Raw genomic sequence first — 18718 nt, forward strand, 5'->3', positions numbered from 1 at the left:
GGAGCTGGAACCTTCAACCAACTGTGAAGTAACACTGGACTGAGCTATGTCCTGCTCGACCATGCTGCACAAATGGCTAACTCCCTCAATGCCACAGAACTAATTGGCCAGCCCGTGTGGGACTTTGTGCAGTTGCCCCCATCTCTAAGCAGAAATCCCACTCACTTCCCATCCTGCCGGCACTGTAACACTATTCACCCTGACAACATTGATGATGCATTAAAAACTCTGCCTTGGTGATTGAACCCATGAACCTCTGATTCTGAAGAATGAATGCTACCACTGAGCGAAAACTGACATGTCCATTTTACTCTGAGAACATGCTCAGCAGAGAATTAAACACTTTGTTTTCACATCAGCTCATAACTGCCAACAGAACCAACATATTCTATTTACAAGACACTGCTCATCTACTAGGCCTGCGGTCAAGGAAAGGCCGCCAGCATTCTCAAAGATCCATCCCACCCTGGCAATGCTATTCTACAACCACTACCATCGGGGAGCAGGCACAGAAACTGAACAAATGCACCAGCTGGTTTCGAAACAGTTTGTACCCTACTGTTATTAGAATACTGAATGGACTTACAAACTCTTAGCATTCGCCAGTACCTGTGTTTTGGTTTTTGCCGCTGTTTACCTATTATTTACTTAACAATGCTATTTAACTGTGTGATCTGCCTGTATTGCTCACAAGGCAAAGCTTTTCACTGTGCCTCAGTACCCGAGACAATAAATTCAATTCAGTTCAGCTACTAATTGCTATGTTTGGAGAACACTGTCAGCAAAGTCATAAATATAGACAAGTTTCCCTTTCTCTCTAGTCAAATTGATCTGACCGCCTGAATGACTTTTTAGTTGCTCATAATTTTCTTCATTAATAAACTACTTCATACTATCCCTGTAGGGTATATATTTGTGCGGATTATTCTCTACTGATCTATGACATGAGTCTTATTATTGTGGCTCAAGAAACCACAATCAATCGCCTTTTGCTGTCAGTCATTTTCCATTCTTATGTAAGGTTGACTTAAAAAAAAGTCTTGCTTTTATATAGCACTTTTGACAATCTCCATATGTCTCAAGACATTTTACAGGCAATTAAGCAATTTTTTTGATGTGCAGTCATTGCCGTAGTGGAGGAAATGTAGCAACAGATTTACATAAATGCGTTAACAAACAGATAGTCTGTCTTTTTATCATGTTTATTCAGGGGTAATGACAGTGGAGTTAACATTGAAATCATTCATGTAATCTTATACATCCACCTGAACATGTAGATGGGATCCTGGTTTGATCCTTCACCAAAATGATAATACATCTGACAGTGCAACGCTCCATACATAATGCATTATTATGTCAATCTTGATGCAGATATCCTTGATCATCTTGTCCATACATGTTATGATACACCTCTAAAGCAAGTCGGACTTGAACCTGGGCCTGCAGCTCCTGCAGTCTTGATGTAAGCTGACTTTAAATTGACTTTAACATTGAAATATAAAACCCGGTGATTTAAATTACAACCTACACATTAAGTAAGGTTATGACAGCTTCAAGAACTTGTGAAGTCAGTATCAGCTACCAGGGAAGGTGAAAAGAAAAAATAAAGCTTCAATTAATTCTGAAATCCAATAACACTTTTGTTGGTGATGTGTTTTCATAAACAAGTTACATGTAATCCAAGAGTTCATTTGAACTAGGTCTAGTCATAGTGATTTGGGCTACTGAAGAATAGCAAAAGGATTCTCATTCTCTGCAGCTTGTTGCATTACTGAGACAAGTTAAAAGCAAGACTGTACTTTGGATTGTTTGGCCTACATGGAACTTCGAGCAACAATGTTAAAAACGAGTCACAGACATCATTGTGATGTTTTGCCTTCTGGGCCCCACACCAAGATGTAACAGAGCTCTTATGGATTAGAAAAAACCCGTTCTTACTTTGCTGTCTATTGTGGGAGATTCTCTATCTTTCTCAGCGTGCTGAAGTTTCCTGTTGAGGTCCTGAAACATGTCTTGATGCCGTTTTCGTGTGTGCATTATTTTCTAGAGATAAAAATCAAGATGTCACTAAACAATGCAGGTAAGATGTAGTCAATGCAGTCAACATTTAATGAGTGAATCTAGCAGATACTAAAGAAAGAGCTCACCTCAAAATCTAACTCAGCATATCGAGATTTTCTTCTCTAGAAATCAATAAAAAAACAAAGAATTAATGGAATCTATTAAAAAGTGCACATTGGATTCTGAGGTCACTGGAAATTTGTATTTTAATATTACTTTCTTCAGTGTCAGTATGTCTTTTGTGCTCATCATCAGTTGAAAATTATGTTATAAGGAGAGTTCTGGACAGTAAGTTGGTTGTTATCTATCCAACCTCTGGAACCCAGATAGCATCTCGTCCAGGCTGACAAAATTAAAGTATTTCTTATCTGCTGCCTGTTAAGGAATTATGCAAAACCAATTTCAACAGTTCTAACTCAGTTCCTCAAGGGCAGGAGCCGCACCATACAATTGCCCAAATTTAGCAATCTTGTTCAGAACTGCCAGAGGATGGCTGATGTAAGAAATTAGATTATGTTTCGCTTCTGCAGCAAGAGGCACCTTAACAAGGTTAGAACCGAGACACTTTGTTGGTACATAGCTTGACTTTGCATTTAATTGTATTATGGGGAATGTTTCATGCTGACATTGAATACCTGAAATGGAGAGGCTTGAATTAACTTGCTTGACAAACACAGAAAACAAAACAGTAATGGGTTATTGAAGTTGTACTTCTTAAAATGTGAAAACATTACACACACTTTTCATTTGTTCACAGAAACAAAACAAAAACATAAATCATTCTGAAATGATTGTTGTACCCTTTGCAGCAAGTGTCATTCTGAGTATAATGGCACTCCCATAGGAACGAAGCATTGTATAGGAACGAAGCATTGCCAAACATTTACTTATGGAGACAGTGCCCTGTAATCACATTGCGTCAAAGTACATGGACAGACATGAAAACACTACAGTATGTAAACCAGATCAAGCTTTGGACTAGGGAATAAAATGGGTCATAAGACAGCTCGGAGAAAGTGACGATTGGAGATGCTGGAGATCAAAGTTGAAAGCGTGGTGCTGAAAAAGCACAGCAGGTCAGGCAGCAACCAAGGAGCAGGAGAATCGATGTTTCGGGCATAAGCCCTTCATTCGTAATGAAGGGCTTATGCTTATAAGACAGCTAGAATGGTTCCAAAATGGCACCAAGGATAATGAGCAGGAATGATTAAATATTAGTTATTTTTGTTAAGTTATTTTGCTTGAGACTGAAGTGTTACTGAATAAATACATTTCCAAATATTCATTGTTTCAAACTATAAGAAACAATCAGGCTAAATGACTTCATGTTTGCTTGGTGATTCAGTAACTGAGATTTACTTTGAGTTCTAAGGGAAACCTCTAGTTTTATAGCAATTTCAAAATGAGTTTGCCTGGTGCTCACTGGTCAAAGTAACACCAGCAGGTACAGAAACCTTGGAATGGAAAACAATTAATGCCCAACTTACGATGGAAGCTTTTACACAGCTGGACAGATTTTTAATCAGTAAAGGAATGTAGGGTTACAGGAAAAAGGCAGAAAGTGGAGTTGAGGATTATCAGACCAACCATGATCTAACTGAATAGTGGAACAGACTTGATGGGCAGACTGGCCAACTTCGGTTACTATATCTTATGGACCTTGTGTTGTTTCTAGCACACTTAGCAATTGTTGGTATGAGTGAGCTAAATGGCACTGTCACTAACTCCAGTACAGAGAAAATGAGTGTTAAAACTGGACTTATACTTCAATTTACTCACAAAAATAGAGATTTGAGTATAATAATTGTTGTGTCCATCAAATGCACATTTTACTATTTGAACTTTTTCAATCAGGTTTCTGTTAGAGAGGATGCCTAGTGACTGTGACGTTGATTTGCTATTCTTCTTTATCCTCCTTAGCCTTTCCATCACCTTTGACATACAGTTGGTTCTGCTGCAGCGCATGTTTCATTATTGTGAATTCACTGTAACATAATTGACGAATTGGGAATGCTGTTTCTAAAGCGCGAATGTTTAAAATGTGCGTTGGCGATAACATGATTACAGCGCCAACACTTGAAACGCTGTTTCTAAAGTGCGATTTTTATAGAATGCCGCTTTCACAAGAACACAACCATCACATTATAGAAGAATTACCTGTAGTTGGACATACCCATCTGCCCCTCATGTCTTGTGCTTGACATTCAGCTGTGTGGCACTGCTCCTGTTTGTTTCACCAATTTATTGGTCATAATCAGTGAATACCTTCTAAAGATCTTTCTTCTCTACCTACTATTACCTCTAGTATCTTCAAGGACCTATCCATTGTCTCGACCCGTTTCCTACCTTGACACTTTTCAAAGATGTGATGTCAAGTTCCTTGTGTACATGATTCATACCTCTATCTCACCCCTATCACAATCACCAACAAGCCCTCCACTGCCACTGTGGTGTTGCAGTTGCTTATCAAACCACCAAGCAGTCTTGAATAAGATGCAATTTCCTCAAATTAAATATTGGGAAGACCAATACCATTGACTTTAGCCCTTACAAAATCTATTCCCTCCAGTCCTGAATAATCTGTCAGTCCCCACCCAGTCCCTTCTGAATTCATTCACTTTTTTGGGTTAAACACGTTGAAGGCTGAACAAGAGTGTTTGTAAACTTAGTATCCTATTTAGTCCTGCATTGAGCTTCTCACCCAGTATTTCCCCCATAACAAAGAAGGTCTATTTCCACCTCTGTAACACTGCCCATCTCCACCCCTGTTTCAGCTTGTCTTCTGCTGTAAAAGTGATCTATTATTTTGTTACCTCTGAACACAACATTGTATCCAAAACTCTGCAGTGCAATGCTTATCTTACACCAAGTTCTATCCATCTATCACTCCTGAGCTTACTGATCTTCACTGACTCCCAATCCAACAAAGCCTCAATTTTAAAATTCCAATGCATGGATTCAAATATTTCCATGATTTTATCCATCTATATCTCTTGTCAACAACTCCAGCCCTATATTCCTAGGTGAATTGCCTTGCTAAATTGCCTATAATGTTCAGGGATGTGTAGGTTAGGTGTATTTGTCATGGGGGTTTTAGGGCAATGGGTTTTGATGGGATACTCTTAGGAGGGTCAGTGTGGACTTGTTGGTCTGTTTCCACACTGTAAGGATAAACTCTCTTCAACTCTGGATTCTTTTGTGTTTAGATTCCCTTAGCCCCATCACTGGTGGTTGGATTTCCATCTGACAAAGCCATAAGAATACACTCTGGAATTACTTCTCTGAACTCCTTGCCTCTCCATCTCCCTCTCGCCATCCTACGTTTGTTCAATATTAGTTAACGTGGTAATGATTAATGTGGAACAGTCAACAAGGATACGTAATGAATAAGTTCTACTTGAAATGTTCAGCGAATTAATTAAAATTAGTTCATTACAAGGATTTTCAAAAGATGTTTGGTAGGCCTCCACTGAATCAAAACAGGTCTTGATATATCAATCCATCAAAAGATAGTAATTTCAATAATGTAGAATGACAGTACAATACCAGCCTTAAATGTATTTGAACCCATGCCTTTCAGGCACAGAGGTCACTTCTATAAACATCTTAGCTCTCCAACTCCCTTTCTCCTTAAGACTGTCCAAGTCAATGATCAATTAAAGATCAGTAGAAGCACATTTAGCCTAATTAAAAGGTTTTGAAAATTGAGTACTGGTTTGCAGAAACAATGAGATGTTTGTGTGCAGAGATTTTGGAGTGCAAATTGAAACTGGGTATCTGAGCTTTTTATAAAAGGATCCAAATACACACAAGAGTCCAAGGAAGTAGTATTGAATTTGTGTATGTAATTTGTTTTGATGTGTTTGAATTACTGCATGAAAGTTATTGGCATCCAATTACAGGAAGCATTAAACAAAAGAGTCACAAAAAGGTGCAGCAGAAATTCATTGCAAATAGAGCAGAACTCTGAGGTATTAAATTATGAAGAAAGGCTTGAAAATTGGGGAGCATTTATCAATCGATCAGAGAAGGTTAAGGAAGGATCTAGCGATGGCTTTCAAAATTAACTTTACAGACTTAAATAACTAAAATTTGTTTCAATGGCTTGGCAGATCTGTAATGTAAGAACACAAACTCTTAAGTTTTCACCAGAGATTTAAGGGAGAAGTTTTCAAAAGGTTCTCTTTCTCAAAGAAGGACTAGTTGAACATGAATATTTTTCCTACAGTGACCATTAGAAACATGCAATAATACGTAAACTTGAATAGGATAATTAATTGGAAAGGAGAAAGATATAATATTCAAGGCTAGGCCCAGTAGAGTGATTAAAACTAGGTGGCTCAATTTGAAGAGTCAGCACCACCAGAGGTTAAATTTATCAGCTGCAAATTCCATCATTTTAAATCTGAGGTTTGTACTTGAGGACCATGGGTTTTCATTTTTACAAACATATTAATATAATTATATTCATAAAAGCACTGAGACACAAAGCAGGGGATTGACAAGCTAGCCCAATATTAATGATGTCAAAAACTGTTCAAGTACTTTTAATGGGACATTAATAGTGGCTATCTCAGCAACATAAATTGTACAATGTCAGGTGGTACTCAGTGTGATTTTAAATGCAACAAGTTCATGCATTATAAATCTACAGGAATTCTTTGAGAAGGTCTCTTAATTATAAGATCAGAGTTGTTGAGTCCATCTAATTAATTTTCATTTTTAGAAGGCACTTGATGGAGTTTAACATATTAATGTCATTTGGGAATTTACTAACTATACTGAAAACTGGAATCGACAGTGAAAGGTAACAATAAGTGGAATAGGCTCCAACTGGGTCCAGAGGGAGTGTAGTGGCAGTGACTATTTCATTACATGGCATATGTTTTAGATTCTGTTAAGTTATGCTATTAATAAATGAGATGCAGCAGGAACTCTGTTGCAACTTAACATTTGGAAATGGCACCAAAATGTATAGGTAGGTAATCAGAATGATTTGTAGCCTTCAAAGACACCTCGATAAATTAAGTGAACGGGTAAAGGATGACAAATCATTTCCAATTTAGACAAGGATAAGAACATGTACATAAATATGGAACAAGATATACACGGTGGGGTGTCATTTGTCACAGGATCCATAAAACTCAAGACTAAACAGCACATTTAAGGGTAATTATCTTAATTCTGCTCCCAGTGTGAAGCAACTCCTGCTGTGATTTTGTTGCGGGAATCTTGGCTTCTCCAAAATTTTCTGCCAATCAATTTTAATGGGCAATAAATCATGTATGCCCAAATTCTCAATATGAACTTCCAGCAAAATTAGACTCCAGACTAAGAGCACAATTTCATAAAATTAGCCCTTTAGATGACTGTGCACAATTTTTGTTATCCTACCTTCAACGGTACACTGACACATTGGAGAGAGTTCAGGGAGGCGCGACTAGGATTATTCTGGGACTTAGGGCTCTAAAGATTATAAAAAAAAAAAGAACTTAGCTTATTTTTGCTGAAGCAAAGAAGATTCAGGGACACATAGAAACAGGTTATTCAATTTAGATTTCAATCTCAGAACTAAAGAACCGACATATAAATTAGCAAGTCTCCAACAAGAGTAGAGATTAGAAGGTATTTTCCCAACAGAGACTTTAATTAGGTGAAATGGATCTATGACAGAACAAAATCTACAGGGTCAGTAGATATGCTAAATTGACCAAGTGACCTTTTCAGACTCTAGACTTCTATTCCTTTGAGGTCTGAAGAGAAGCTCGGGGAAACTAATGTGTAGAAACCTATTAAGAATCTAAATGAGTTCTCCTCGACATTTTATTACAAGTGTTAATATTGATAGCTTTATTTATGGGGATGGAGTGATAAGGAAAGTCAACATAAGGCATCCCCCACTGATTGAGAACTATATCATTTAAATTCTGTTCAAATTAACCAGTCAACTATAAATCTATAGGCAAAATGCTTCAGAACTGTCATGCAGCGAGTGACATTCAGTTTATCGGAAAATCATGAATGTACTGCTTATGATTTTCCAATTAAGACCTAACTACTGAAAAGACCTAAAGTACCATACCTTATTAGTTTAGCGCATACATTTTGCTATCATACTTTATTAATATGGCTGATACATTTTACTGAAAGTATCAATACTTACACATTTCTTATTTTATCTCCCCTCTTCAAATATAAACCAGCATTGTTTATCTGTGTGCTATGTTTCAAATTTTATAAAAATTATTTTTGATGGCCCTTTTGATAATCTAACTTCATATCACCCAAGTGGTTATTGCTCAGGTGAAGATCCAGAAAACATATGTCAGAAATACAGTTGGTGTGACAGTGTATCCAATACCAATCCTGCCAAATATTTATATTGATGCACATTTTACCATGGGAACACTAGATAACAATCAAGACTAAATACCTTTGTTGATATTGACCCCACATTCCAGATATACAAAGGCCAATTTAGAGTGTTTCAGGCTCAACAATGGCAATAGGCTCAGTTCTGGTCAAGAGTCAAATCTGATTTTTAGTTATTCAGGTAGTAGAAAGTGAGGACTACAGATACTGGAGATCAGAGTTGAGAGTGTGGTGTTGCAAAAGCACAGCAGGTCAGGCAGCATCTAAGGAGCAGGAGAATCAATGGTTCTTTCATCAGGAATGCCTGAAGGGCTTATGCCTGAACCGTTGATTCTCCTGCTCCTCGGATACTGCCTGACCCGCTGTGCTTTTCCAGCACCAAACTCTTGACTAGTAGTTATGTCACGCAGGATCTCACTCACAATAACATTAGTCAAAACTGTGGAAACCAGCCACTCAGCCATTAGCTCAGATTTTTTTTTTCTGATTCACTATTGAAGATTTGCATGGCCAAACCGTTATAGAAATTTGATTGTAGGACATGTGTCCTTGTTTGGCTGAGCCAGTGTTAGTCTTTACTGAAACCAATGAGCTCCTCTAGTGCCTTTAAACTGGAGTTCAAGCTACTGCAGAGGTTACTGCTTATATCTCTAAGTATGATGGCACAAAACCTAACTGCTTCCATCAGGCATGCTGGTTCCAACGCAACAAGATGTATACAGCTAGTGTCTTTGTGAGTGATTTAAAATTATCTTCCAATTCAAGTGTTGATTCTTCATTGGTTTTGCATGTACTGTATTGATAGAATCCTTTTATCCCTTTTCAGGATGTGGGCATTACTGCAATGCAAGCATTTATTACCCATTCCCAACTGGCCTTCGTAAAGTGGTAGTAATGAGTGGCCTTCTTTAATACTGCATAGCTTGCTCGAATATTTCAGAAGGCAGTTAGGAATTAACTACATCATTATGGAGTAATACGTAGGATCAGAACAGGTAAGGAGACAAGTTTTCTTCCCTGAAAATATTTCTGAATCAGAGAGGCTTTTAAGACAATACAGAAGTTTCATGATCACCATGAATGATACCACCTTTCATTTTTGCATATTCTGAATTTATTCAATTTGTTAAATTTCAACTCCTCAGTGGCAATGTTAAAATTTGAGCTTATGTCTCCAGATCATCAATAGTCCCCACTATGTAAGATTGAATAGTAAATCGCATATGATAATAACATGATCCCCATTTCATTTCAATAACATAGGAATGGGAAAAGCCTGCTGGAATTGTTCCTTGTTTGCAGAAAGCAACTTCTGATTTGTCATTCCACACTAAGTAATCTAATCTAAAAAAACCCTGTTTTTTGTAGAAACAAAAACAGTAATTGCTGGAAAAGCTCAGCAGGTCTGGCAGTTAACATTTTGGATCCGGTGACCCTTCCTTCAAACTGCTTTTGAAGAGTCGATTTCACCAGGTGCTGCACTCTCTCAATTCTTCAACAGAAGTTACTGTGACAAGTAGCAAACGGTGAGTGTGGCTGATAGGAGAAGAGGAACACTGAAGGAAATTAGTTAATGAAAATGTCTGTTGCTTGCAAAGCTACTGTACTGATGTAAATTCATGTACAAACTTGTGATCCAGCTACAGAGTCAAATCTATAGTTTGCATATCATGTCCATTGTAAAATAAAAGCTTTCTGCTTTACAGGATGGCTCAACATGAGAAACAAAGGTACCGATACAAAATCGATGAAGAATTGACCGAAAAAAACAAAATTTGCTGAAATATGCTTCAACACAGATGCTAACAACCTGTGGTCAATGAAGGTGATCGAGGATAGCATCCAGTCAAAAACCAAGAGATTAAAAAGTGGTAAGAATTTTGGTAGACCACAGGATTGGGAACTTTATGATTTTAGGACTTTTTCGGAATGGATTGAGGACAATACTAATAACAGGAGAAAATTGTGAAAATAAATCGGTAAGAAATTTACTTCAAAAATATTTCTAAAAGAAAATGAGTAAAAAAGGTAAATAAGGGTTACTTAAAAGATGAAGAACTGATAATGGGGAGCAGGGAAAGGGCAGATAATTCAAAACAATATTTTGCACTGGTCTTCCTGATGGAGGACATGATAAACAACCCAAAAGATAACATCTGCAAGGTACTAATGGGAGAAAAGATCTTGCAACACTCTCTATCATAATGGACAAAGTAATTGCCAATTAATGTCAGTGTTCCACGGTGTATTTTCTAGGTCTTATCCAACTACAGCAAGTTGGAGAAGAAGCAAGTCATGCATTTCATTCTCATTCTCAACTCTTCCCTTGCCTGAAACAGGGTGACCATGGGCTTAAACCATCACCAGTTGTCTTTCTCGTGCTGTCCAATGAATGAGTGGCCCTATGATCTGGTAAGACCTTGGCCACTTTACTTTTTACCTCCTGGGAAATGTAAATAATGTTTAATCCATCTGTATAAGTACAGTTCTATCAACAAGATTTTGTTACTGTCATCTGAGTAGTTTCAGAAAAGGAAAGATGGAAGATAAAGATGCTGTCATCACAGAAAACTGCTGAAGTGGCCCTAAGTGAGCGTAGACTATTCCTTGAGCAATTGGTTTGCTTTATGTGGGAGCAAGTTGGAGAAGAGATAAAAAGGTCTGATGCTGAAGAAGGGTTGATGACATTCTTCCCTTGAAAACTATTTATTTTTGCTCTGATTATTGTCTTTTCTCCTTCCACTTCTTATTAACTCCACCCTCCTGAAAGTGGTTGCCAGGTGAACAGGTTGCTGTTCACAATAATTTCATTTTGTGTTGCCTGGGACAACGCATAAACTCCATAAACTTGGCCTCAGTAACCTGTGTTTTACTCTCCACCTTGCAGAAGATAGGCTGACTTCTGCACATCTTCTCTCGCTAAGGCATAAGTGAAAATAGAACTGGCACTGTGAAGAAACTATGTGAGTAACACAATTACCTAACAATGGATTTCACAAGGCACTAGTTGGGTGAAGTCATTTTAATATTTAACACAGATCACTAGGAAGTCTCATTTGAAAAAAAAATTACAAAATATTTCTTAGGTAATTAATCTGAGTTTTCAAATTGCATGGTTCCTCTGACTTGATTGTGACTGCCAATTATACACTTAAATGGTAAAATGAAATCAGAAATTACTGAGAGAGAGAGAGAGAGAGAGAGAGAGAGAGAGAGAGAGGATTCCAATTTTATTTTCTTACCTCCAATGAGCTTGTGGATAATGTAGAAACTGTCTCACTTTTGGATACCATCCCTGAGTTCCCTGAATCACCTGTATCACAAAGGTTATTGGGGAGTTGTGTTTCATTTGCAGAACTCTGTATCTGGTGGCCAGGAGAAGCCCTTTCATTGCAAGCAATGTTAATGTGATCCATTGGTGAGTTTTTTGCACAAAACCCACTGTCTGCATTGAGATGAATGAGTCTAGTCTGGGGCAATTGACTAATGTTAATATTATATTTGCTTTCGTCTTTTGGTTTGGGCCTCAGGGTCGAGGTGTTGGTGGGCAAGATGACATAGTTAGCATCTATGACTTGTTCTTGTGCTCGTGCTAGTTCCGAGTCTAACTGCTTGAAAATGTCACCGTCGCATATATATACGGATTTCGGCTGCTCGCTCTTATTTATTTTCAAGGTGTGGTCACTGAATTCGTTCATGTTTAATGAGCCTGGATAGTTCAGCGATCCCTGCAGATGCATCTTCGACACATTCGCCGGAAGACTTGAGAAACCGGACAACTTTTGATGGTTAAACTTCATTTTCATTTCTTCCTCGTGGACCATTGAGCGTTTTAGAGTTCCTGTCAGAGTTCCTGTTCTGACGGCGTTAATATCTTTATTTAAAACTGTAAGATCAAGAATAACCATGTTATATTTTGTGAAAAGGAAAAGAAAATTGCTGCACATCATTAGACGATTTATTTGGATAGCTCTGTGAGTGTGTAATAGCCAGCAACATGTCGCAAAATGCCACATGCACAGGAAATCACTAACAGGGCCACCAGATATTCGCAGCTGTTTAATGGAATCGCATTCAGGGCTCTATTTACATAAATGTGAATTTATTTGCTATATTCTCACTGGGTGACTGGGTTTGTTATCTTTGTGTTCACTGCAATAAAACACTAACATTATGGTAGTGAAGCTATTCAAATATAAGAATAGTTTTATTGCTATAATATTAACAATTAATAGTAAATTACTTTAACACAAGTTGATATATTTATTTTATGTATAAACAGATTCAACAATTTATTTGGTCTTGTTCTATTTCCCTTAGTCTCACTCTTTCCTTCTATTTGAACATTGATTTTACATCTTCTTTATCCTGACAGAACATGAATAAGCAAGTTTATTGATAGGCATGTTCCCACTGTGCCCATATCTAAATATTCTCACAAAAATCTCTATTTTAACCCTAAGTAACACTGTGATGCTTGTTTTACACAAAATGTTACACCCACAGAGCTTTCTGCAAATTAATTATTAGAAAACACAAAACTTTTTAAAAAAATCTCCCCACTTAGCTTGCATCACTGTTCTCTCTCTGATATATTAAACTTTCCTTTCTGTGGCATCTATTTCAAAGAAAGAATTCTCTGAAATGTGATTTTTCATTTCAATTAAGTGCAATATTCAGGTGGTCTCTGTGATAATCCCCCAGTTTACATTAACGCTAAACTAATGATTTCACAGAGAGAGAGGACGTATAATTAGCTGGTGTCATTACATGACTGGGAGAAAGACATTGGTGTCGGTGCAGTGTAAGAGGGAGCTTTAATCAGTTATCTAGCCCATGCTATTCCTAACCTGGGAGTGCTTGATCCTGACACTGCTTTCTCAAAGTAGAAAAGTGTTCCACTCCCCAGCGCTGACATCCTTCACCTTGATAAACTAAAAAGAATATGAATTTAAATAAAAAATAACTAAAACTGTGTCTCAAGTAGTGTTGCAATACAATCCATTAGCACCCACACTCAGCTTCCCTCAAGGAGAAATATTAACTCTGAAATAAGCAGTTCAAAAGCACATAATTTCGATCAGAACAGCAAGTGAAATACTGACTGTATGTATTTCGAGGAAATTCAGAGGCAACTGATCAGATAAAGTCTTAATCTAAAGTCACTCCTGAGAGGGTTTTGGAAATTATATTTTACACCATAAACAAATAACACATAATATGTTTATTTCTGATACTTTACTGACTGTGAACAAACACACTCAGGAATCCACACACAGTGTCCAGTTGTGACATGAGCTCTTAATAAGGGTTCAGTTGCAACAACTGGACAAGTTTCTTAAAATAGTCAGTAAAGCACAGAAAATAAAGGTTTCCTCTGTGCTTCATTCACTCTATTGCAACATCAATGGAAACCCTGGCTGGAATTTTCCCATATTCAGTGCAAGTGTTCTGATGAGTGACAATCATGGCAGCCGGTCTTCCACAGTTCAAAGTGGCTTTTCTCACAATGTTCCACTTATTAAGTATACAACCAACCTGTTGGATAGCTTTATTGGTGAATCATGCAGGCAAAAAGGGGAAGCACTCATCACTGAGATCTTCAGTCTATCACATTCATGTTAATTAATCAAAATCAACCATCATCGAAAAGTGTGATGCTGGAAAAGCACAACAGACCAGCAGCATCAGAGAAGCGGGAGGATCGACGTTTCGGGCATAAGCCCTGCATCAGGAATCCTGCTCCTCGGGCGCTGCCTGACCTCTGTGCTTTTCCAGCACCACACTTTCTGACTCTCATCTCCAGCATCTGCAGTCCTCACTTTCTACTAGTCAAAATCAACACCTAACTATTCTAATTCCACTTTCCAGCCCTTGGACCATAGCCTTATGTGCTTGTGCTCACCAAAAACTTTCTTAAATGTTATGAGGTTTCGCTTTTTACCAGCCTGACATCAGTGAGTTCCAAATTCCCATCATCCTCAGGTGAACAAGTTTCTCTTTATATCTCCTCTCAGCCTTCTGCCCCTTACCTTAAATCTATGTTCCCTGGTTACTGATCCGTCCATCAAGGGAAAAAGTTTCTTTCTTGTCAACCCTATCTACACACGGCATAATTTTATACATCCCAATCATGGCCCCTCTCAACCTCCTATGATCTAAGGAACACAGCCCAAGTTTGTCCAATCTACCCTGGGTTCCCTCCGGGTGCTCCGGTTTCCTCCCTTAGTCCAAAGATGTGTAAGTTAGGCTAAATAACCCATAGTGTCCAGAGGTGTACAGCCTTGGTGGATAGCTATTGGAAATGCACAGTTACGGGAATAGGGCAGAGAGGGTGTGTCTGGGCGGATGCTGTTCAGAGGGTTGGTATGGACTCAATGGGCCAAATGGCCTGCTTCTGCACTATGATTCTATTCTGATTCTCTGTTCATAGATGGCACTTCCAGCATGGATGATATTGGTTGCCTCTGAGCTGCCCCATTTCAGATGCTGTAAGCTCTCACACTGTTCTGTCTGATCATTATTACTGAATGCAAAGTCAAGATGAAAGGAACCTTTGCTCACTTTGCAGACAGGAAATCTGGGGAAATGCTCTAGGACAGGGTGTTGCCTGTACTTGATCTACAATCTCTGGACTTCAAGGTCATTTACCTTGAAGTGGTAAGAGCAGGCTGTGGTAGGAGCAGGCAGCTAACGGATAGTGGCCTATCACTTGGACTGGAATAGAGTTGCTCTTGATTGACTATTGTGGTATTCACAAATTGATCTCTCCCTATTAAGGTCAAGACACCTTTGACATTCATAGATGGCCATTTACTTGAAGCATATGCAGTGCATTTTCTGTGTGAACTATTGGCACATGCTGAAAATTGATATAGCATGATGCCACTCTTTTAACTATTCAGTGCTGCCCAGTATATATAACTGCCTGCCTCTCCTTTGAACTTAAGAGCAATGGAAGCCACAGACGCTGGCAGCCTGTAACTGGGCATGACGATCCTGTTCACTATGAAAACCAGGTGATGCACACAGAGACTTGGCAGTTTTGAAGTAAGTGCGTGAAGAAAGCAATGAGGCTGGCAGCCTAGAATTAAGTGAGTGAATGCCATGAAAACAAACTAAGAGCCATATGGTGCATCCTGTGTAGCGAAATGTCTGTTGGTGCACGCAAGACAATTTGGCAGAATAATGCAGGTTGGAGGCGTTTCTGAGCTACAAAGTGTTGAAGGCCTGAAGTGTTGTGTGAGATCATCTGAGTGCAGATGTAATAATGTGGTGATACTGGAGATTTGCTGATGGCAATTTAAATGGATGAAAGCCCAAGCAAGGTGGAGGCAATGGAGCATGCAGCACCACGGTACAATGCAGCATTTGCACCATGGACATGACAAGTACCCAGCAAGGTGCAGTCGCAAGATATACCTACTCTGAATTTGTGCCATCTAGGAGAGGAGATGTGGCATGTAAGTAAGGTATGTTGGAACTTAAATGAACTCCAAACGAAGATATGGTAACCACAGCCAAAGATGACTTCCTGAAGTCACCGGGCTTGAGGAGAAAATGACGCACACATTTTTGGCGATGTTGCGATTCTGAAATTTTCATTTGTTCTGTATTTTTGCAACGTTCTCACCTTTAGCTCGTGTCACACCAAGATGAGTGAGACAATTCCATTCACCCGTTCCCCCTTCCCCCACAGTGGCCTTCTGTACACATAAAGCAGGGTTTCCGCTAAGGTTACAATAGTGGAGCAGGAGCTCAAAGGAAACTTAGCCCAAGACCATCAAGCAGAGTGTTAGCAATTCTTAAAATAAGACCAGCACAGCAGGATTATTAAAATAGGGGAAAAAAACAGCATGAAGCATGTCCATTCCATTCACATTCCAAAAAAGCCAGCTTGGATATCAGATATGGTACCAGAATTAGCAACAGTGCTGCTGGTTTTGAGGGAATAGAGAAATCATTTAAGGTGGATGATTATCCATTGATCAGCTATTGATAATGTTTGGGGGGGTCATCAGGTCAGAATAAGATTGCGCTCAGATGATTAGAATTTGCCACAATTGGCAGAACGCCCAGCCAATGATTACCAATATTAAAATGTCTGGACATCCAAAATTAAAACCGAAAATGATGGAAACATTGAGCCAGTCTGGCAGTAATTGCAGAAGGGGCAACAGAGCCAATGTTTCAGGTTGACAGTCTTTCATTTGATGGCCTTTTAACGGCATTTGACAAAAAGGCCACTGATTTGTAATATTAGCTGTGTTACCCTCTCCACTAATGCTAGCAGACTTGCCATTCATTTCCAGCCTTTTCTGTTTGTTTTATTACAGTCAATGATCACTGCTGTGAGGACGCACACAACAATATTGATTACTCAGCCAAAGGAGAAGAGGGCACCTGTAGAATGAACCACAGCATGGAATCTTTTGGAGGAGAGCGGAGTAAATAAAATTCCATTTGAACACGTTTGTAAATCTTAGATAAAATTATTTCGTCACTTACCTGATCTACATGCCATATCTACATCCTTTTCAAAGTCAGTCTATAAAAGTTAGGGAAAAACAGTTTAGAAGTGAGGTTAAATATTGCTGCTGGGTGTGTTTTCTTTCCCCCTGACATTTAATGCTCCTCGCCTGCTTCAATAATCAGTACTCACTCAATTAGTGCTCAGAGACGATTGTGACAAACACTGACTGTAAAGTGCACCATGCTGGTAATGCATGGTTCTCTGGCCACAGAACTAACTTTTCAATGGAACTGGAATCATCTCAATGCCAATCTCAAGGCGTTGGGCCAGAAAGGTGTAAACTGCTCAGAAGAATCCACTAGAAAGTAAATTTGGCATGGCAAGTCTCTGTTTGTAAGCCTCATTTGATAGGGGCACAAATCAGAGTACAGGCCACAACTAAAATACTGGAAAATGGGAAGCACTGTTACTGGTGCATAGTGACCTCGTGCCCAATTCTCCAGTCCACATTCCCAAGTGAGATGTGGCACCAGTGACCTTGTATCACATAATTTACCCTTCTATCCACTGGAATTCAAAGACAAATCATTACTTCTTTAACATTTTTATCTTCACTATATCTTCATAAAAATAAGACAGGAATAAAGTCAACTTGTTATAACCCCATTTCCATTTCTAAATAATGCAAAACAGCTTCCAAGAAAAAGAAGTAAAAAAAAAAGATGGAATTATACAGGTTGAGCACAATGCAAGCCTCTCTACAAATGCACTAAGACTACAGCAACATTTCAGGTTTGGAGCGATTCAATGGTTACGTCAGCCTTATCTTACTTCATGCACTCCACTTTCTTTGATGACTGCAGGGGATAGCTCTTCTGAATTTCCCTCACTTTCTGATCTGAATGATGAGCAAGTATTCTATACTGGATGTGTCTCATTTGGTATCATGATCTTCTGTTTGATGGTGATGGACCAAGTGCTTGCAGCTCCTAGTTTCTCATTTCAACAAGATTGGTTGTGGAAAAAAAATATAGTTTAATGATCATACCAACTCACTCATATAGTCATAGAGATGTCCAGCACAGAAACAGACCCTTCGGTCCAACTCGTCCATGCCGACCAGATACCCCAACCCAATCTAGTCCCACCTGCCAGCACCCGGCCCCTATCTCTCCTACCTATTCATATAATCATCCAGACGCCTTTTAAATGTAGCAATTGTACTAGCCTCCACCACTTCCCCTGGCAGCCCATTCCACACACGCACAACCCTCTGTGTGAAAAAGTTGCCCCTTAGGTCTCTTTTATATCTTTCCCTTCTCACTCTAAACCTATGCCCTCTAGTTCTGGACTCCCCCACCCTGAGGAAATACTTTGTCTATTTACCCTATCCATTGCCGTCATGATTTTATAAACCTCTATAAGGTCACCCCTCAGCCTCTGATGCTCCAGGGAAAACAGCCCCAGCCTGTTCAGCCTCTCCCTATAGCTCAAATCCTCCAACCCTGGCAACATCCTTGTAAATCTTTTCTGAACCCTTTCAAATTTCACAACTTGAAGGAGACCAGAATTCGTGGAGATGTCTTTGCGAAATGGTATGATATCATCGCCTGCCACTCTTCCAATTCACACGGAGGAGTTTACTGGACTGTGGCTAGTTTCCTCTTCTCTATAAGATTACAATTCTAAGGTCATAAGGGGCTGCATTTTTTCTTAATGTCCAATGACCAAAGCAAACGTGAAGGAACATGTACCTCCTCTTCAAAGAATTCACAAAATGTTTTCCTCAGTATTCAATCAATCAATCAATCA

The 18718-nt window shown here is 38.9% G+C and overlaps 1 protein-coding gene across 14 annotated transcripts in view; it reads right to left on the reverse strand.

Annotated features, from left to right (window-relative positions):
* adgrb1a (adhesion G protein-coupled receptor B1a) overlaps positions 1-18718 on the reverse strand; it is a 568355-nt gene that overhangs the window by 10796 nt on the left and 538841 nt on the right. For 11 of the 14 annotated variants that reach the window (XM_043687842.2, XM_087986622.1, XM_043687848.2 and 8 more), the window contains 6 exons: positions 16942-16981; positions 13284-13367; positions 11676-12319; positions 7456-7527; positions 2148-2183; positions 1939-2043 (listed from right to left, as the gene is read on the reverse strand). In XM_043687842.2, the coding sequence (XP_043543777.1) occupies positions 1939-2043; positions 2148-2183; positions 7456-7527; positions 11676-12319; positions 13284-13367; positions 16942-16981 (981 nt within the window). The remainder of the gene's footprint in view (positions 1-1938; positions 2044-2147; positions 2184-7455; positions 7528-11675; positions 12320-13283; positions 13368-16941; positions 16982-18718) is intronic. The other 3 variants (XM_043687847.2, XM_043687845.2, XM_043687850.2) reach the window with 1 other exon arrangement.

The sequence above is a fragment of the Chiloscyllium plagiosum genome, unplaced genomic scaffold, assembly GCF_037043375.1.
Source record: "Chiloscyllium plagiosum isolate Xiang-an unplaced genomic scaffold, Cpla_swu_hap1 HiC_scaffold_4, whole genome shotgun sequence".
Taxonomy (NCBI): Eukaryota; Metazoa; Chordata; class Chondrichthyes; order Orectolobiformes; family Hemiscylliidae; genus Chiloscyllium; species Chiloscyllium plagiosum.